General features: G+C 36.8%; 1 protein-coding gene across 1 annotated transcript in view; it reads right to left on the reverse strand.

Annotated features, from left to right (window-relative positions):
- The window catches only part of LOC143903344 (uncharacterized), a 216104-nt gene extending 194747 nt beyond the window's left edge, over positions 1–21357 (reverse strand). Inside the window, exons 1-4 of the mRNA XM_077416877.1 lie at positions 21149–21357; positions 20825–20911; positions 18536–18664; positions 18179–18411 (exon numbers count right to left, since the gene is read on the reverse strand). Coding sequence (XP_077273003.1) covers positions 18179–18411; positions 18536–18664; positions 20825–20911; positions 21149–21184 — 485 coding nt within the window. The 5' untranslated portion in view covers positions 21185–21357. The remainder of the gene's footprint in view (positions 1–18178; positions 18412–18535; positions 18665–20824; positions 20912–21148) is intronic.
- Between the last annotated feature and the right edge of the window lie 1461 nt (positions 21358–22818).

Consider the following 22818-nt stretch of genomic DNA (forward strand, 5'->3'; position numbering starts at 1 on the left):
GCACACGCACACGCACACGCACACGCACACGCACACGCACACGCACACGCACACGCACACGCACACGCACACGCACACGCACACGCACACGCACACGCACACGCACACGCACACGCACACGCACACACACACACACACACACACACACACACACACACACACACACACACACACACACACACACACACACACACACACACACACACACACACACACACACACACACACACACACACACACACACACACACACACACACACATACGTCTATTTATTTAAATAAGTTAATATGTGTTGTGTCTAAAAGCAACGGTGTCCAATTGAACTGTGCGCAAATGAAATGTGTCTAAACAAACTGAGCGCAATTGAAACGTGTCCAATCGAACGCTGCGCAACTTTATGTGTCCAATAACACTGTGTGCAATTGCAACGTGGGCAATTGTACTGTGTTCAACTGAACCTCTCCCATCTTAATCAGGCTACTGTTGTATACAGCTGACATTTTGCACAGTTGGTTACGTTCAACCTTGTCGCAACACTGGTGTAACTCTGATCCGGTAGAAACAGATAAACCAACCTGACTCTAACCCGACTCTGACTCGACTCTGACCCTCGCGATGGAATAATCATTGAAATAAATTGTTTTTTTATTGCAATAAAATATTTTTTAAAATTATTAAGTTTTATTAACATAAATTTTTTATTTATAAACAAAAAGTTAAAATATATAAAATATAAAATATAAAATATAAAATATAAAATATAAAATATAAATTATAAATTATAAAATATAAACATAAAATATAAAATATAACATAAAATATAAATATAAATATAAATATAAAATATAAAATATAAAATATAAAATATAAAATATAAAATATAAAATATAAAATATAAAATATAAAATATAAAATATAAAATATAAAATATAAAATATAAAATATAAAATATAAAATATAAAATATTAAATATAAAATATAAAACATTAAATATCAAGAACGAAAACATGTCCACACACAATATTATTTTAAAAGACGACTAAAAGATGTCTAATATCGGATGTCTTTTAGTCATCTTATAAGTTTTAGCTATAAGACGACATTTAGTGGGACATAAGTCATCTGTTAGTCATCTTTTAGTCGACTTTAAGCTCTAGCAAAATGACATCTAAGCCGAAAATTTGTCATCTTTTAGTCATCTTTTAAACATCTTTGTGCTGTCTGGGTTACTACTTAGAAAACACCCTGTAATAATATAATAATATTTATTTAACTTCGGCTGCTGCTAAGAAGTGGACTTGGTTTACAATAAGTTCCTTAACACGCTCATCCATCCGTTCATCGCCCGTCAATCACAACAATTTTGACGGGATCATTCTTCACGCTAAAGCTCGCCATTATTTATCACTACTGCTCTCGCCTATCTTTTCTCATCTCCGCTTCTATCTTTTTCCTATCCCTATATAATTTCCTTAATATTTTTTCTTTGATTGTATCTAGTTTATCCATAGTCTATCTATTCTTTTCCTGTTATCCCTCCCTAGTTCTATAAACCGGTTCTTTATACTGCTGCACTCCTCCACGTAGTGCTACAAATTATCCCTTCCTTCCTTGCAGAACAAACACATTTTTTTCTCTTCCCCCCACCAATACATGTTCTCCGATTCCATGTTACCACATCTCAGATTTATCAGGGCTGATACTATCCCCTTCGATCTGTTTATCTATGTTTGCCCTCCTTAGATATTCCGGTCTATTACCGTCTCTCTCTAACTTTTTATATTTCCTGTTATACTTTGACTCTATTATATTATTCTTTTCCACTTGCCTGTATCTCCCAGTTTTTTAATTTAATCTCTTTCCCTAAGTTCCTCCCTTCTCTCTTTAACGACTCGACTGCTTCCACCCCCCCACCCGTTTCTATAGTACTTCTCTCTCTCTCTCTCTCTCTCTCTCTCTCTCTCTCTCTCTCTCTCTCTCTCTCTCTCTCTCTCTCTCTCTCTCTCTCTCTCTCTCCCCCTCCCCCCTCTCTCTCTCTCTCTCTCTCTCAGAGTCCCTTCATTGCCGGCCACGATCTCTTAGAGTTGTCTATGTCACTTATAGCTAATCCTAATTCTGACCGCTTTATTTCTCGTCGAAACTACAAACGTATCGATTGTTCTCGGTTCGTTGAACATCTTGAATCTATTGCTGGCGACGTGCGGGCCGAGATTGATGCATTTGGGAAGCGGGCTAAGAGCAAATTTCATTACAATTCTCTTGCTAAAATTACGAATTCAGCAAAACTGTGGAGAGAACTGGCTCGACTTGGACTTGTCAAGTCGTCTTTTACTTCTCCTCTACACTTTTTCACACCGGATCAGCTCAACCTATACTATGCTTCGGTTTCCAATGCTCATTCTCCATGCTTATATTCTGACTTCATCGCTGCTATTGCTTCAGTTAATCGTCCATCTTATCCAGAGTTCGTTTTCTCCTCTATCTCACCTCAATCTGTTTCTAAGCTTATTACTGCTGAATCTATTCACTCTTATGCCTCTGGTTCCAATGGCATTCCGCTTTATGTTCTGCGTATCTCATGGCCCGTTATCTCGACATGCATCACTTCTTTGTTTAATCGATCGCTAGATGCATCTCTGTTTCCGTCTGAGTGGAAGAGAGCATATATTCGCCTACTCTCTAAAATTCGTACACCGCTATCCCCGTCGGATACAAGACCAATAGCGAATTTGCCGGAACTGTCTAAACTATTAGAGAGGATAGTTGCTTCACAGATTGTTGACTATCTAAATAAACATGAAATCTTAAATCCAAGACAGTCTGCATATCGCCCGGGATATAACACGCAGTCAGCACTTCTACGTATCTGTAATGATATAAAACAGGGGATTGATGAAGGGCTTATCACTATTATGATACTTTTTGATTTTAGCAAAGCATTCGACACCGTTCCCCATTTACTATTGCTTATCAAACTTAAAGAGATCGGTTTTTCAGATGCCGTTCTAAACTGGATTTTCTCTTATCTAACTGGCCGTTCTCAGGCGGTCATAGACGACGCTGGCAATCTTTCCGACTGGATACTCACTTCTTCTGGTGTCCCTCAGGGTTCGGTGCTTGGTTCTCTGCTGTTTTCTTTGTATATTAACGATATTGTTGCGCCCGTGCCGAGACGCCCGGTAGAGGCCCGAAAAGCAGTCGCGAAGCGCTGCGTGACGTCGAGCCTTGACGACCAGCTGTTGCGTTTGTTTGTTTACTTCTGCCGTCTGTCAGATTCTCCGCCGGGCCTTCGAACCATTCAGACGTGTTCATGAGCCATTGTTCTATTACATTACTGCATTAACGAGTTTTTTTCTATTTGTGTGAGTTTATTCCCGGTAACGGGATTGCGCGCCGCGTTCGCGAGTGAGTGCGTGAAGGTGTGTGCTGCGAACGCGCGGTCGAGCGCAACATTTTGGGGGCTCGTCCGGGATAGAACGGATCGTTCGGACGAGCGAGGACTAGATGAGCGACGAGCGACGAGCTACGATTTCCTCATGGCTGCAAGGAAACGACTCCGAGTAGCGACTCCACAGTCGGATGCTGCGGAGATGACGTCGGAGGTGGTGACCCTCCAGGCGGTAATTCGGGAGGTCCGGCTCCTGCGCGAGGTACAGGCGCGGAGAGAGAGGGAGTACGCCGAGACGTTCCGCCGGCAAGAAGAGGAGCTCCGTCTTTTCCGAGGGATGAACTCCGGCGCACAGCTAAGTCATTCTTATAATAGAGTATCTGGGGACTCGGGGACGCGAGTCGCGAGCGGCGCGGGGGCGCAAGTCATACGCGGAAGTATCGCGATCTCGAACGGCGCGGAAGCGCGAGACGCGCACGCGAGTGAGGGGGACGCGATCCCGAGCGGCGTGGTAGCGCGAGTCGCGCATGCGGGGGAAAGAGACGTGAAATTGAGCGACGTGGTATATTGCATCCAAAGGTCTCCCAGACATAAAAGAAAAATTGTCCACTCGGACAGGCTAGCTTTATATTCTGTAAGGAAGTTGATAGGGGGAAGATTAGAGTAGAACAGAGCCCGGTTTATAGTGAATTTTGTTTGGAACAGATTATAAATAAAAGATTATAAATTAAAGATTAAAAAGAATCTATCACAAGACTTTTTTTAACCAATTGGTTTAAAAAAAGTCTTGTGATAGATTCCTTTAATCTTTAAAGTGTTATGTTATTCTTTGTTTCTGTGCGTCGTATGACTTTCTGTTTTAGAGGAAATCGACGGCATGTGTTGGAGATATCAATAGGAGTCTCCACGTATGGCAGATCGACAGGCAGAACTCCCAATCCGAAGTGGACCGCCTGCCCACGGTTTTTGACCCGTGGTTTTCCCGTGGGCCATAGGGCGAATGCCGGGCGGGGACCTGGGGAACCCTGCGGGGCGCAGGGTCCACGGGAAGTTTCCCCCCCCCCCTTGTTCGAAGATTTCGCGAAAGAGCAGCGGTCGAGGAAGAAGACGTCATTTCGGAGTACCGAAGGACTCGAGAGCGAGACAGTGCGGACGGCCCTCCTGAAGACGGCTTGGGGGAGTCTGGCCAGCTCTTCCCAGAGGTCGAGTGTGAGGAGAAGGTCGTGGCGGCAAGAAGCTGTACTCGTCTGGGCGCTGCTCCCCTTTGATTATCGGGGCGACAATCTAGGAAAAGGGGGGGCAGTGTTGCGCCCGTGCCGAGACGCCCGGTAGAGGCCCGAAAAGCAGTCGCGAAGCGCTGCGTGACGTCGAGTCTTGACGACCAGCTGTTGCGTTTGTTTGTTTACTTCTGCCGTCTGTCAGATTCTCCGCCGGGCCTTCGAACCGTTCAGACGTGTTCATGAGCCATTGTTCTATTACATTACTGCATTAACGAGTTCTTTTCTATTTGTGTGAGTTTATTCCCGGTAACGGGATTGCGCGCCGCGTTCGCGAGTGAGTGCGTGAAGGTGTGTGCTGCGAACGCGCGGTCGAGCGCAACAATATATATAAAATTTTACGTTATGTGTTTCATATGATTTTCGCTGATGATATTCAGATTTATCGTTTGTGTTCACCTGCTAATATTCTTCAGGCTCTAGAATTAATCACTAAGGATGCTAATGCTATTTCTGATTATGCTAATATGTACGGACTTAAGCTAAATCCTGCCAAATCTAAGGTCATCATATTTGGCAGTCAAGCATATGTGAATGACATTGATCTTGGCAGTATACCACCTATCGTTGTAAACAATACGCCTTTACCATTTGTGAGTGAGGTACGGAATTTGGGTGTCATCTTCATGTCCAACTTATTCTGGACGAAGCATATCTCGTTGGTTTCGCAGAAGGTCCATCATGCACTATACAATTTGAAATATAACAAAAACTCTCTTTCCACCAATCTCAGGATTAAGCTCGTTACAACCTTGATTTTGCCGCATATTGATTACTGTTGCCTCGTATACCATGGTTTGACCAAGGAACTAAATACCAAGTTACAGAGACTTGTCAATTGTTGTATTCGGTTTATCTATGACTTTAAGTGTGATGAACATATCACCCCATATAGACGTAGATTGAAGTGGTTTTCTGTTGAAAACAGACGATACTACTTTCTTGGATGCCAGATTTATCGTATCCTGCATATGAGCTCACCATCTTACCTGCGTGAACTTTTTACCTCCCCTGATCCTACTCTAAGGAAGTCTGACCGGCTCGCTTCATCATCTACTCTAATTTTTCACATTCCTGCTCATAGAACCGTCACCTACAGAAATTCTTTTCAGCTTTCTTGCATTTACTTCTGGCATTCTCTTCCTAACTCAGTTACATCAGCTTCGTCTCTCACATCATTTAAGAGCTTACTTCGCATGTTTTTGCTTTCAACTGAATCGGAGTGACGTGTCTTTGTTCCTTCCTTCTTTGGTTTTTGCGTACTTCCTATTTTTGTGTTTCTTTGGTATTCTTTTTCTTCTAGTATTCTTGTTTACGTTGCGTTATTCTGTTAGATTTAAGTTGCGCTAGTTTTTAGTTGCGTTAGTAGTAAGTTAGTTTTAGTATAATGTACATATTTTTATTTTAAGTTGCGCGCTTACTTAATTTGCGCTGTTATTTTTGATTATGTCTCACTTATCATGCTTTGTGAACTCACATGTGCTAGAGAGAGCATGTATAATTTTGTTATTTGTATTATTCTGTATTTGCCCTTTAGCCTATGCTTGGGCATAAATAAATCATATCATATCATATCATATCATATCATATCATATCATATTTCTCTCTCTCTCTCTCTCTCTCTCTCTCTCTCTCTCTCTCTCCCCCCCATGTGTTTTCAATGCTCTCAATATATCTCGTCTTTCTGCTGATGTTCTTGAGGCCCGCGATGTGGCGGGGGGTTCACCCACGGATCGCGGTATGACGCCGGGCCCCAGTCATCTCCTCGATGCCCCGCTCAGCGCTAAAAATAGATCTGTGATCGTCGCATTAAAATCCAGAGAAATTCGCGATTACATCTTGCGTGTTATGCGTCGTAAGCGCGGGTTGTCTGTCGAGGAGGTCTTTTCGCAAAACGTTCCTGGTCGCATTTATGTGAATAAGCTCCTCCCGACCGACACTTATGACCTGTTGCGTCGCACAAGAGCGAGAGCCAGACAGCTGTCTCTCAAATTCGTCTGGCACAGGGACGGTCAGATCTTTGTCCGTAAGGACCAGGGTTTGCCCCCGATTTGTATAGCTTTTGAGGCTAATCTGGCGAATCTGCAGTGACCGGCTGCGGCGGACGTTGCTCCTCCTGCTCCTTCTGGTTGCCTTAAGATTGCCTGTTTCAACGCCTGTTCCCTTCCTGCCCATCTCGAATCTATCCAGGTCTTTCTCAAGTCTAATTTTTATTATATCGTCTCCATCACTGAGACCTGGCTTCACTCTCACATCTCAGATGACTTGGTTCGCATCCCTGGCTATTATCTGTTACGTGCTGATCGAGAGGGCAGGGAGGGGGGAGGTGTCGCGTGCTATGTCCACGATTCATTGTGCGTGCGGGTCCTGGCGTCATCGCCTCCCGCTTTCTTAAACGAACCGGAATATCTCGTCCTTGATGTTCGTGGCGATGCATGTGAGCCGCTCCTTCTCACATCTATCTATCGGCGACCCAAGGGCAAAAATCTTAGCAAGTTTGTTGACACTCTAACCTCACTCATACACAACTACAATAACATCATCATTACGGGCGACCTTAATTCTAATCTCCTCACCACGTCTTATGAATCTAATCACCTCAGAGATGTAGTTTCACAGTTGTCACTATATATTGTCGAGTCTCAAGCCACATTTCACACTCGATCTTCTGACTCATGGCTCGACGTCTTTGTTGTCGACAGCCTGAGTAAAGTTGTATCATTTAGTAAGTCTTATGCTCCCTTTATCAACGGTCACGATCTAATTGAGTTGACTTACTCCTTCCGACCCCCGTCTGCTAAGAGTCGCACCTTGGTCCGACGTTGCTTCAAAAGGTTCGATGAGCATGAGTTTGCCCATTCTCTCACCTCAATGTTATCCACGTCATTTCCTGACGACTTTGGCCTTGGTAGTCCTGGCGAGTCCGACCTGGATAACAGTCTCAACACTATCACGAGCAACTTTACTGCTTGCTTGGATATCCACGCGCCTATCAACACTTTTCGTGTAACTCGACCATCTGCGCCTTGGCTCACTGATGTCCTTGCTTGCAGAATTTGTTACCGCAACCGTCTCTTTAACACGGCCCGTAGATCCGGCAACATCCTTGATTTTAACATATACAGGTTGAACAGGAACGAATTAACGCTTGATTTGAGACGAGCTAGGCAGCAGTTTAACTTGGAGAGATTAAGCTCAGTTTCTGATCCTTCCAGACTGTGGCGCGAACTGGCCAATTTGGGCCTTATTGACTCATCTTTCTCCTCACCGCTTAATCTCTTTCCTCCTGATCTCCTAAACGCTCACTACGCTTCCATTTCAAATCATTCTCCCCTCTGTTCACATTCTCAATTCTCTGAAATCATTTTATCCATTCCTCCGTCCGACCTGATTTTTAATTTTTCTCCCATTACTAACGATAATATCCCTTCCTTGATGTCCTCCTCCCCTCCTGCTTCTCTCGCCTCGGGTTGCGATCACCTGCCACTGTACCCTGTCGCCTTGGCTTTGCCTTACATTGTTAATCTTATCATTTCGTTTTTCAATTGTTGTCTTAACCTTGGCTACTTTCCATCTTTATGGAAACGGGCTATTCTTCGTCCCTTGTCCAAGACAAAGTCACCGGCTTCTCCGTCGGACACTAGGCCCATTGCCAATCTGTGTGAACTTTCTAAGTTGTTTGAAAGGGCCCTACACACCCAAATTTCCGACTTTATCAATTCTCACCATCTTCTGGACGATAGGCAATCGGGATACCGTAAAGGTTTCTCCACACAGTCTGCCCTATTGCGGCTATGCCACGATATTAGACATGGCGTTGACCTAGGTGAGGTGCTTATCCTTGTCCTTTTGACTTTAGCAAGGCCTTTGATACAGTCAGTCACTTTCTACTGTTAACTAAGCTCCGTAAACTAGGATTCTCTGATCTTGCCCTCAAATTGATTTTTTCCTACCTCACTGGTCGCTCTCAGGCTGTCGCTGACTCGGAAGGCGTGCTCTCCGATTGGCTTTCGGTCACTTCGGGAGTTCCCCAGGGATCCGTCTTGGGCCCTCTTCTTTTTTCACTATTCATCAACGACATCGGTGCCTTTCTTAGATTCACTGAACGCATCATTTTCGCTGATGATACCCAGATTTATCGTAGATGCCTTCTCAGCCATCTTAATACGGCCTTGCAGCTCGTGGCATACGATGTCGGCATAATCGTAGAGTTTGCTGCTGCTAACAGACTTACATTTAACCTAGCCAAATCAAAGGTCTTGATCTTCGGAAGCAGAGGCCAGGTTAGTCAACTCACTCTTAACCAACTTCCTCCTATCTCCGTCAACGGCACCTCTATTCCTTATGTGGCTGAGGAGCGGAATTTGGGGGTCATTATGCGCTCTGACCTATCATGGGAAAGCCACGTCTCGCATATATCAAGAAGGGTCCACTACACACTCTATAAACTAAAATTCCACAAGAACTCTCTATCCCTTAATCTGCGTATTAAACTCGTCACCACCTTGGTGTGGCCCTTGCTTGATTACTGCTCTCTTGTTTACAACGACGTGTCTGACGAGCTCAATACAAAGCTCCAGAGACTCATAAACTGTGCTATTCGTTTTGTCTTCAACTTGAGACGTGATGAACATATTACGCCCTATCGTCATCGTTTAGGATGGCTCTCGGTCAAAAACAGACGTCTTTATTTTCTGAGTATCAAAATGTTTAAAGTTACACACGGTCTGTCTCCTGACTACATCTCCGAGATCTTTTCTTACCCTGATCCCTCTGTCAGACGATCGTCTCGTCTTGTGCAACCACATTCTCTCCATGTGCTTATCCATCGAACTGTGACGTATCGCAAGTTTTTCCATCTTGCGGGAACCTACTTGTGGAACCTTCCTGTCGATCTTACTTCGTCATCGACTATCACCTCTTTCAAACAAAAGCTACACGACTATCTTTTATCGTATGAGCAGAGCTCCGTCCTGTGATCCCACCGTGGCCCCTTCCCTCCCTCTTCGGTTTATTATCCTTTTATGAGTGTCAACACATTGCTCTTGTCTGGCGCATCCGCAGTAATTGCTGTAATTGCGTGATTTTGTTATCTGTACTTTCGTTTTTGCTTCTATTTTGTTGTATTTTTGTTCGCATATTATTCTTTTACTTTAACGCGCAAATTTTGTTCTAATTATTTGTCATTTTTATTGTTATATTATTTTATCTTATTTTATTTTAATTTTTTTCTCTCTTCTCTTCTTGTGTATATATATTTTTTTCCTTCTGTAAATTGCCATTTTGCCTAAAGTCTTGACTATGGCATAAATAAAACCAATCAATCAATCTCTCTCTCTCTCTCTCTCTCTCTTTCTCTCTCTCTACCATATCTGTCTTTCCATTTGTTTTTCTCTTTTTCTATCCAACATTTCTTGACCCATCTGCTCTCATCCATTTCCCTAATCTATTCCTCATATCCCATTGCCCTTCCACCCCATCCTATCCTAAGCTTTCTCAACCCCAGTTCCGACATTAGGTATCTTGGGGTACAGAACTTTAAATCGAAAACCCATCTTGCGTAATCTAGCATAATTTTTTCCAAGTTCCTTTTTTTCTTCCCATCCCCAAATTTTCACCCCATGCGACATTACACTCTGGACTAGGTAATTAAACAAACTCCCTCTCCTTTTAAAATCATCTTTACATATCTGTTCTCCAAGACCCCACATCCTATTTACCGCAATCCTACCTTTCCTAGCTAATTCCTTAATGTGATCTTTGCAATTTCCTCTATTATTAAACACGAAACCTAAATATTTAAAAGTCCTAACCTCTTCTATCTCTTTTTCTCCCTATTTCCATTTTTCTTTTTTCTCTCTACTTTCTTTGTTAAACACTAACATCTTTGTTTTATTGGTAAATAATATCATTTTCCTCCGTTTTAGAAACCTCTTTATTGTATCCATCATGTATAACATTGCTGTTCTATTTTTTATTGCTACGAACACCATATCATCCGCATATTCTAGCGACCATACTCTATTGTTTCCTAACTTTACGCCTCCTATTTTTTTTCCTCTAGCTCTTTTTAATGTCCGTTATATACAAATTAAATAGAAGTGGACTCATTGCACAACCCTGTCTGATTCCTTTTGTTATTTTGAATTTCTCCGTCATGCCCTCTTTTGTTCTTATTGCAACTTCAGTCACATCATATATTGCTTTTATATTCTCCTTATAAGTTCATCTATTTCCTTTTTCCTCAAGATCTTCCATAATTGCTCTCTTTCCTTGTCAAATGCCGTTTTTAGGTCTACGAATAAGGAATACAATTTGTCTTTATTTCCCTCCTTATCTTTTCTTTGGACCAGGTGATCCAGGACAAAGATGTTATCCACCGTTGCCCTCCCACCTCTGAAACCCGCCTGGCTCTCTGGAAGCAGATCCTTTAGATCCACCTTCCTCTCCAAACGGCATCTGAGGACCTCCGCATATATCTTATACGCAGAGCATAGAAGCGAGATTTTTCTGTAATTTTCTACCTTTTCCTCATCACCAAACATAGTTATTTATACAATGTACAGTGTTCCTTGAACTACCAGAATTCTAGTAATTTTACTACTGCGTGGAAGGTCAAATCAAACTGATAATAAGTACTGGACTCATTATTTGGATAATTAGACACCGTTTGCAAAATAGATTCAACTAAAAGAATTTTAGTTATAGCAACTTCTTGAAGTCTGTTGATGGGATAATATATACAATTGTATTTACATTTTATTCTACATTCTATTGTATTAATATTCATTATTTTTTGTTACATTGTTTTTAATATTTACCAGTTAATATATCATTATAAGATTTTTGGACGCTATAAAGATGTGTTATATACGAGTATAAGCAAAAAAAAGGGTTAGAGTCAGAGGATCTTCACTAGGCCGTTCGATCATCAATGTCAAGCAACGTTGGACGCGGTTACTACTTGGATGGGTGACCGGTTACCGGCTGAGAGAAGCGAATTTGTTCAGACGGGCGTGCGGCTGTACACACACGGCATAGATGTTATTTATAATACTATCTGATAAATAACAACATGCCTATCTGTGGCCAAAGTGTTTGAACGTTTCAATTCCTTCAATCAATGGTTAATCCTAATTCGCGTAACCTGCAGAAAAGGTTGAAGGACCCAATTCAACTTGAGAAAAAAGTAAAATATACTCTGTATTTGATATATTGTACAACTTTTCCGGGTTGTAGTTACTTTACGAAATAATTGAATCACCTTTATAATTATTTGATTAAACCTAACTTTTATTTGCTTTCATACTAAAAACAAGTTGAAAGAACACGAAAATTTGGTGTTACTAATCTTTCTTTTCAGACCTAACCTATAAAAATAACACAATCAAATATACATTAATTGTACAGCAATTACATACAATTGTATAGAAATTTAAATCTATTACAAAATGAAAACTTACCTTTTACTCACTATTTAATTTAAATTATTTTTCACTATATAATTTAAATGTGTTTATTGTCCTACACTCAGATAATACTGCGATTACGTGACCAAAAAACTGTCCATTTAATGATTTTTTGAGTTTAGTAACGCTACTATACTATACGCCATCTTATTACATATTGTTAAATATGTATCAACTATATACGTGTTTGATACATTCATACATTATATAATATGTGCGGTATACTTGTTATGTATTACATACATATTTTGTATTGAATATTTTGTACTGAATTTTTTTCGTATTGAATATTTCGTACCTATTGCATTATAATTACGTATTTAACATATTGATATGAAATAAAATGCCATAAAAATGCAATATAGTTACGTATTTAATATATATTTGCAATGAGAGAGAGAGAGAGAAAGGTGTTGTACGGGAGGGTAAAAGCCTTAGTGGTCAAATTTTTTAAAATATTGACTCGTGTGCATAGATGCAAGCTATACAATATATAAATTGCATCTATGCACACAAGTTAATATTTTAATTAAAAAATTTGACTTACACCACTAAGACTTTTTATCTCTCCAATGTATGGACATGATCTACACAATACATTTTAAACGTGTATTTGCAATATTACAGATACGTATCAAATACATAATTTGCGTATTCAAGACGTATCAAATAGATATTGTCATATATTGTCATATACGTATCTGATACGTAACGTATACTACGTTTACGCGAGCGTTACTTTTGTAGTAACTTATACGATAATTCCTTCGCGTAAACGGGATTTTGTAGTAACTTACGATAATTTACTCCGCGTAAACGAGTAAATTATCCTAAGTTACTACAGAAGTAACGCTCGCGTAAACGTAGTAGTAATTACATATCTAAACGTGATGGACATATTCATCGGTATTAAACATGTATCTATTACATAATTCATACATATTGCTACGTATCTACTATATAGCAACATTTCAAATTTTATGTATTTGCTATCTATTTGAAATATATAAAATTGATAATCCCGTTGTGTGGGAATTTATCAACTTTAATATCATATCAGTTTTCAGCGACCTAAAAAACCTTTAAATTTAAATAACATGATTTAAAAATATTTTACAGATACTTAAAAGGATTCTAAACCAAAGGCCAAACGGGAAAGCGCCCTTATCTAAACAGATTTCAAAATGTCGATAATTTTGATTGTTTTCTATGTTACCGGGTGACCTCCGTTTGGACACGTAACGACCGTGGGACATCGCTCGATTAGACACATGATATTGGACACGTTTTATTGGACACATAACGATTAAAAATAAGTCGTTTTATTTCGACCCAACTGGCCAATTGATACAAGAATTGCACGACGTTTCGACCGAATTCCGGTCCTTATCAAGTGCTTTTATTCAAGTTACACCGATCCGCATAACAAAATTAATTGCATCGGTGTAACTTGAATAAAAGCACTTGATAAGGACCGGAATTCGGTCAAAACGTTGTGCAATTCTTGTATCAATTAGCCATGCAGTTGGGTTGAAATAAAACGACTTATTTTGAATTATTTGCTGGCGACGAAAATTTGTTTGTTTATAACGATTAAACACCGAACAATTGAACACCCCACGATTGGACACAGCTTTAACATTGTACGGTTCGCGTGATATTTGTGTATAGACAGTACACACGTAGGCGGGGGAGGGGCTACGCCCTTCCACCGCAAGCACTGGTGGGTGGGGGTGAACCTCGGTTCGCGTGATAAGTTGAAAACCCATGTGGAACCGATCGTGCGGTGTCCAGTCGTTCGGTGTCCAATCGTGCGTGTCTAATGATGCGGTGTCGAATCGTACTATGTCCAATCGTGCGGTGTCTAATCGTTACGTGTCTAATAAAACGTGTCTAATAAAACGTGTCCAATATTACGTGTCTAATTGAGCGGTGTCCAATCATTACGTGTTTGAACGGAATACGCCCGTTACCGGTCTATATCTGTCCTTGTATAAACAAGGATATAGACAAGAATAGACAAAGTTATGGTACCTACATTGCACAATAATAGCTTTAATGTACATAACTTTCTTGTTAAAGGTCTAAGCCCAATTCTGAGAACAGTATGATATTTCTTGATGTAATTCATCTTTCATGAAGGTCTCATTTTGTAACAACAAATTGTAGAATTTTTATACAAAGCAAATGTTGTCACGAATTGACTTATATTATCTGGATTTCTGAAATTATTTTTTTTCTCGGTATCGTGGAAAACAAATTAGTGCATATAATACTTTAACTTTGGAGAAGGATTTTTAAATTCATAAAGCCAATAAAAAGATATGCGCATTTTTAAAATGTCGGTAACACGTTTTAGGATCTTCTTAATGGTCGAAACTTTGACGCAATAAACTCTACGTTAATTATAAATATTTTTTAAACCATCATTGACACAACAAATTTCTTTAACGGATGACGCGTGGTTCAGTGCCTACGCGAGTAACACCAAGGTCTGTGGTTCGAATCCGACCCGGCCTTCGTCCCATATATACTTCGTTAAGAAGTTTTTTCACGATTAAAATTCCTATGGATTAATGGTCTGCACGATTAGGAATTGGAAAGGATTCACAATCTGCAATGACGATTCGTAAAGGATCAGAAGAATGAGACATTTTTTGAGTTAAGTGCCATATAACCTTAAAAGAACCCTAGTGGTCCAATGGTTGACGGCACGTTAAATATCCCAAAGTTTTTTTTTACAAATTCTTTTAAGGACTAAAAGTCCTAACAATATACTTAATTTTGATTGCAATGAAATTTTTCCAACACATCACACATCGCAGTTATAAATATGCCAAAATACATTAAAATAGTCTATTTTTGCAACTTTATAACTGTACTCAAAATTGTGACGTGATCTTAAAACATATATACCTACTTAGAAGAGGAATCGCTTATGCCGTCTGTAGGTCGAAAGTGTCTGCAACATCTGTGCGAGAGAAAAAGGTATAGGGCGAAGTCGTCACTATTTTTTCGGTGCCGATTTTTGAAAACAAAATAAATAATTTCAGTAAAATGTGTTATACTATTGTAAAGAGTAAACCCTTGGCTACAAAATTTATACGGACATTTTTAGTCTACGTCGTTTCGTTCAACTGGTATAGACTGAAAACGACAAAGGTGCAAAAATTGAAATGTCAATATTGCCGGGGCGGAGACGTCACTCCATTCTCGGACTGAATTTTAAATGAAAATTCATAATTCCGATCATGAAAAATAATAGGATATATTTTATTCATTATTTTTTAATAGAAAAAAATGGAAACATTAATTAAAAACACGATGGCGGAAAATAATTACAAGAAAAGCGCACACACTTATGTGGCCTACGCTCGCACGTTTCTCGTCAGATTTATTCTGTCATCTTTGAGCACACGCAGCACATCTTATTTAAGTCCTCGCCAGAATCCGACCACTGCTGCTTCTTTGACTTTGATTTTCGCCGGAGCCTCCATGATATGGCTTGGTGACGATTTCGCCCCAGACACAAGTTTCAAGTTTGGTCGCTCATAAAATATTAGAAATCAATGAAGATAAAAAAACTGAACTGGATTCGTGTTCAGCATGCATTACTCTTTAGAATCACTTTGAAATGCGGAGACATAATAATATTTACGACGCGCAAAAAATTTTACTTTTGACCTCCAAAAACACGTTTACCTCGATAAGAATCACAACATGGCACATAACTTTATTAAACTCCGTTTGTCACGTGGGCACCATAAGCCGCGTTTACAGTATTAATGACGAGTTCCCACAACATACAGATTTCGAGATAATTGCAATGACGACTTCGCCCCGGTCTCTTCTACTGTCATGCGCATGCGTCGAGATTCTCTTTCTCTCTTTCTCTCTCTCTCTCTCTCTCTCTCTCTCTCTCTTTCTATATATATATATATATATATATATATATATATATATATGGGGCATTCCACGCCAATTCGCAAGGGGTCAAACTTCGACCTTTTTATTTTTGATGGCCGCTCGTTTTTTAACAGGTCTTTACGAGTATTAGACCCCTGTTAAATCGTTTTTATAATAAACGTAGCGTTTCCGAAATAGAGCCTGCGCAAAATGAGGACTGCAAAATTTTCAATGAATTTTTTCGCCTATTAGACAACGTCTAAGAAAAAAATTCATTGAACATAAAATACGCTATTTAGATCATCATAGTTTAAAAAAAAAATTATCTCAAATTTTTATAATAATAATTTTAAACTAATAAAGTAAAAAAACACAAAAATTTGAATATCTCAAAAACCCCATTTTCTATTTTCTTGAAATTTATAGGGAATATTCTAGGGAGTATTAGAAAAATTTTAAGACTAGTTGGAAGTTGCGCAGAATTTTTGGGAATTTTTTATAAATTTTTTTGTGAGGCAGTAGTAATATTTGACTCACAAAAGTGTAGTTAAAAACGCGTTTCAGACAATTCTGAATCGATTTAGATATACTTTTTTACTAAAGCATAATGAAGATCTCGGCATAGCACACGACAATTGCGATGAATAGTGTGGGAAAGGCGAAAAAAATAGATTTATGAGGAAGTTTAATTCAATAAGTACATTTGTTTAAGAACATATTATTTATAATTTTATTATTTTGTGCTCAGTATAATCAAATGTATTTATTGAATTAAACTTCCTCATAAATCTATTTTTTTTCGCCTTTCCCACACTATTCATCGCAATTGTCGTGTGCTATGCCGAGATCTTCATCATGCTTTAGTAAAAAAATATATCTAAATCGATTCAGAATTGTCTGAAACGCGTTTTTAACTACACTTTTGTGAGTCAAATATTACTACTGCCTCACAAAAAAATTTATAAAAAATTCCCAAAAATTCTGCGCAACTTCCAACTAGTCTTAAAATTCTTCTAATACTCCCTAGAATATTCCCTATAAATTTCAAAAAAATAGAAAATAGGGTTTTTGAGATATTCAAATTTTTGTGTGCTTTTTTACTTTATTAGTTTAAAATCATTATTATAAAAATTTGAGATAATTTTTTTTTTTAACTATGATCTAAATAGCGTATTTTATGTTCAATAAATTTTTTTCTTAGACGTTGTCTAATAGGCGAAAAAATTCATTGAAAATTTTGCAGTCCTCATTTTGCGCAGGCTCTATTTCGGAAACGCTACATTTATTATAGAAACAATTTAACAGGGATCTAATACTCGTAAAGACCTGTTAAAAAACGAGCGGCCATCAAAAATAAAAAGGTCGAAGTTTGACCCCTTGCGAATTGGCGTGGAATGCCCCATATGTATATATATATTTATGTATATATAGAATATATATGTATATATTATAAAATATATACATATATATATTCTATATATATGTATATATAGAAAGAAAAAGGAAAAGAGAAGCAGAATTTCCCGATGTCAAAGAATATGTGCTGAAATGGTTCAAACAATGCAGAAACAGCAATGTAAGTATTGGAGGATTTTGAAGGAAAAAGCAGAACAGTTTGCGAAATCTCTATAAGTCGAATTTTTCATTATACTCTATAACTCGAATTATTTTCTATGCCATTGAATTTCGAGTTAACGAGGTTCGACTGTACATATATGTATATATATATATATATATATATATATATGTGTATATATATATATATATATATATATATATATATATATATATACATATATGTATATATACATGTCGCGTCTATCACTTTCGCACGCATGCGCATAGAGGACAATCATCCCATGTATACCTTTCTCTCTTACACAAATGTTGTGGAGATACATCTCGAACCTACATTCCATTTCCAGGTATATATGTTCTAAGGAGGTGATAGAGTATAATTTGGCAAATTGAATCGTATTCAGCGTCCAAAAAACTATCAACTGCCACAAGCTTCTTGTACTTTCTTTGTTGGTCATGCAGTGTAATTTGAATTAAAACAACAACGTTATTATTTAACGTCACAATTCCATCTTGCAATGCAAATTCTCTTGAATCTTCTTCATACAAATCTACTCACTCCTTCTCAGCTGCTAGTTGTTTGTTTTTTTGCTCTATCTCCAGGCCCAGTTTTGTAACATTTAGACGCAAATTCTCGATCATCTCCTGTGCATTTTGTTCACGTGCGTGGGCCGCATCAGCCAATTTTGTCGTTTTTGTAACTTTTTCTTTCAATCGAGCTATCTCATCCTCGTAGGTCTCCACTGATCTTTTCAGCTCGTATATTTTGTATGTATTGTCTACAATTTCATTCTAAAAAAACATTTTAAATGTGTCATAAAATAAACTTCCGAGAGAGAGAGAGAGAGAGAGAGAGAGAGAGAGAGAGAGAGAGAGAGAGAGAACATTTGATGCAATTCTGTTTTCTCAGTTTTACCTTGAGCATTGTGCATTGTCCCGATAGTTCCTTTTCATTTTTGTGCGCTTTATACAAAGATTCATAAAGTCTCGCATATTCAGCTTCAAAGGGAGCTAGTTCTTCATTAGAACTCATTTCATTCGTTATCTATAGATAAATGAAGATATATTTTTAATTCTAGTATGCTATATATTTGGGATGACATTAATAGGAATATAGACTTAAATCTGAGGTTAAACAAAATTTCAATCAGCATTTATGGATTTTAATTGGAACTGCCATAGAGAAAAACTTTAGAATTTTATAAATAATAGTTGCAATTCTATATAGCATTACTATCTATCTTGCTATCAAGAGATAAACATCTAAGACTATTGTTTTACAGACTTAAGTTTGCATTTTACATAATTTGTTATAAAGTAAGTAAATTTAATTTAATAAAAACAGGCAAAACAATGTTTATTTTAAGAGTTTTCTAGTACAATTTATTACAAAATTCTATTAAAAAATTATGAACAAAGAAGAAAATATAATATTTATTCGATTATTAATTTAATTAATTCCACTATACTGGAAAGATAATATACTGGAAAAAATAAGATATTAAATATTTTAACATATACCCCTACCTATAATGGAAAAATGCATTTTAATAATAATAAAACAAGAACATAAATAAATACAATTTTAAAACTGCTAATAAATTACTTATTTGATTTTAAATTTTTAAATGTGTGTACAAGCAGATTTTTTTCAATACAAACTCGATAAATGTCATACATGTCTATATTGTGCGCTACGTTGGATCATAAGATACAGACTATCTCCTCGGGTTGTAAAAAACCGTGATATAAAGAACATGTATTTATAAAATATATAGAATATGCTATCTAATATTTGTTGGGTTCTATTGGATCTTCTTCTTTGCTCATAATTCTTTAACAGGATTTTGTAATAAAATGTACTTCAAAATTATACAAAAAACATTGTTTTACTTTTGTTATTTTTTTGTTAAACTTTCTGGTAAATATGCATAAAAGGTCAGTACCGATTTTATCGCCACTTAAATATGTTGTAGGGGAGGTCTTTCTATCTTATTACTTTTTTTAGGTATTATAAAATAACATTATTTCTAAGAAAAGTAATTTGATATTTGTGTATAGACAGTAGAAGTATAGAAGTGGAAAGTTAAAACCCGAACTGTACAATAATAGATCTTGTTTTGCTCTATAATAAGAAAGGGTGAGATAAACCTTGCTTCGTGTGGGAAGTTGCAAATCCATGTGGAATCATACAATAATAAAAAACAACAATTTATGCTTTTGCTATTGTTAAAGCAGAGAATACTTTGTAATTTGTATTTATACATTTTAAAATATAATGTTGCATATATACTTTTTAATATACTAACTATTCTTTGCTTTAACAAATTATTTCTGTTACAGATATTGATTTTCACACGATACATACGTATTTCCACACGAAGCGAAGAAAAAAAAACGGGTTTTTAATTTTCTACGCAAACCAAGGTCCATCCTTATCCATCCCTACTTGCGGAGAAGGGGCAGTAGTCCTACCTCCACCTACATGTGTATTGTCTATACACACATATACCAGCAAATTACTTTTAGCATTAAAATTGTGAAACTTTAATTTGTTATATCTTCTAAACCAATGTTGTCCCTCACTTTTTTCTAGCGTAGAATTACTTAGAAAGACTTCCCTTACAAGATATTTAAGTGGCGATAAAATCGATGAGTATTGATCTTTTATGCATATTTACTAACTTTCTATATTATTTATTAATGAAGAAACATGGGTTTAACTCTAAAAATTAGGTTAGACAGAATGCGATTTAAATATATGCATGTATGAATAGATAAAGCATAAAGAATTATAAGTCTAAGTATATGTATTTGTATTTTTTATATATATATTTTTCTAATTATATTGTTAGTGAGTTTATATTAGTATTGCGATAAAAAGCACAGTTTTTTTTATATATTGTATAGATCAATACATAAAGTCTATTAAAAGTAAATTGTTTACTATAAAATTAATTATATAATAACTTATATTTGACCTTTAAAGAATGTTTATAGCTATAAAAAAGTAAAATGTTTAAAATACATATTTTTAGCAAAATATTGCTAATATATGAAAAAGCTAATATATAGGAAAATATATACACAAAAACTGAAATTTAAAGAATAATCTATATAGATCTATGACAATTATGATACAATTAAGTAAATAAAATAAACAGGCAAATACATTTTAATAATTTTCGCAAACAAAAGCTCTTACTCTTGCATAATCTTTCTCCAAAGTACAAAACGTGCTACTTGCCGAACTTCCCTCTGAGGATGGTTGACTGGTTTCACTTTCATCATCCTGAAAGCAGTATCATTTTATTGCCATTATAGAATATTGTGATGAGTAACTATCACTTATCCAAATTATTTCACATTTTGATAAACATGATATTCAAGATAAAACGGGATTACGCAAGTAATATTAAATTTTTTTCTGTTTTTTAATATATAAAAGCTCTTGAGTCATATAAAAACATGCCATAAAGAATTAAACAATAAATTAGTATTTAGATATATTTTATAAGTAATTACTTACACCGTCCAATTCAGCATTCATATCTATATCCATCATGATGTATCAGCAAAATTAAAACTTGTCGATAAATATATGTAAAAAAATCTTGCGATTTTACGAGATAAATATTGTTGTAAACTAATTTTTTAGTTCTTAAAATTTACTCTATGATTCAAGAACTTGCGAACTTTTTGCAAATTTCTAAATTAGCTAATTAGTGTAATCATAAATGGTTTCTTATACGACTGTGGTGACAATATGACGGTTCAAGGAATGTTTCCGACGTTTCCGTGCCTCTGGCCTCTGGATAGTGGATATAAGATATAAGCTATTTCAAATTGTTGACTAGTCGCTATGACAACAAAGCATTCTTGTACTGATGTACTTACACTCATTACGAAATAATCAATAAGGTAGCATCTTTGTAAGGTGCTCTCGGATTAACGCATAATACGCATGACTACCCGCGGAAAAAAGTTAAATATGAACTTTATATGAACCTTAATAAAATCTCCATTAAATTTTATTTGATTTAAATTAATGCTAAATAACTGCATTAATATGGCTCATATTTGTTCTATATATAAAACTTAATTAAGAATATAAGAAAAAATGCCGATATACATTTTGATTAAAAATCTCGAACATATGAATACATGTCGTATATTCTTAATCGACGTGTATACTCGTACGTATGTTTTGTAGTATACAAAGTATATGTACGTACTTCTTATAGTATCATTTCATCATCAAAATATTCATATTTAATTTGGCTTAATAAGGACTTAATTAGCTAATATATTTAATTTAAATATTAATCTTATTGAAACCATATATGAAATTAATAAGTTGTAAATCTTATTTAAATTTCATTAAATTCAAATAGGACTTTTATATGTTCTTAATATGTTGAATTCAAATAAGACCTTTATACGTTCTTAATGAGGCTTTTAAGGCACAGCGCGCGCGCATCTGAAGCTGGATCCTTGAATTTATTCGCGAGAAAAACGTATGCGGAAATTCTGCTCTTATAGAAAAGTTGCAAGTTGATTAACTAGAAGCCATGCGATCAACTTGCTACTTTTCTGTAAGAGTAGAATTTGCGCATACCTTTCTCTTGCGAATAAATTCAAGAATTCAGCCCCTGTTGTAGCTTGCCGAAATGTTGCGGTCTCAATCAACAGGCAATGTTTTACAAACGTTTTTTAATATGTGTTTGAAACTGATTTTCAAATATTTTTCAATCGTTTAAAAAACATTGTTTGCTAATTAGAGGATAATAATGAGATTAGAGAATATGGTATCAACAGAGAATGAGTTATTAAGATAAAAAAAAAAACGTTTATAAATTACAATTGCATATTAGTCGAAATAAGGAATAATTAAAAATATCGTGTAAGTGCTCCTTTGACTCTGGCGGCTTATACATGGAAGAAAATGTAGTAACGTCGCGAACTTGACAGTTCTGCTCATATGACCGTGGTTATTTCACAATTTCACATAATTCTAGAGCGAGTACTTCTCTGTAAGCGCTCGTAAACGTTAGGTGCTTAAGTTTGAGGTGCTGTCATACTGTGGTGCTGTACTGGCTGTATACACTTTTCGCGCGGGTGCAGTCGCTGCGACATTGTCAAATCTCCCTTGTTATTCGAAGCACGCTACGTGAACTGTGATATGGCCTGTTTCAATAG

The sequence above is a fragment of the Temnothorax americanus genome, unplaced genomic scaffold (genome assembly GCF_048541705.1).
Source record: "Temnothorax americanus isolate GAGA-0224 unplaced genomic scaffold, ASM4854170v1 Scaffold104, whole genome shotgun sequence".
Taxonomy (NCBI): domain Eukaryota; kingdom Metazoa; phylum Arthropoda; class Insecta; order Hymenoptera; family Formicidae; genus Temnothorax; species Temnothorax americanus.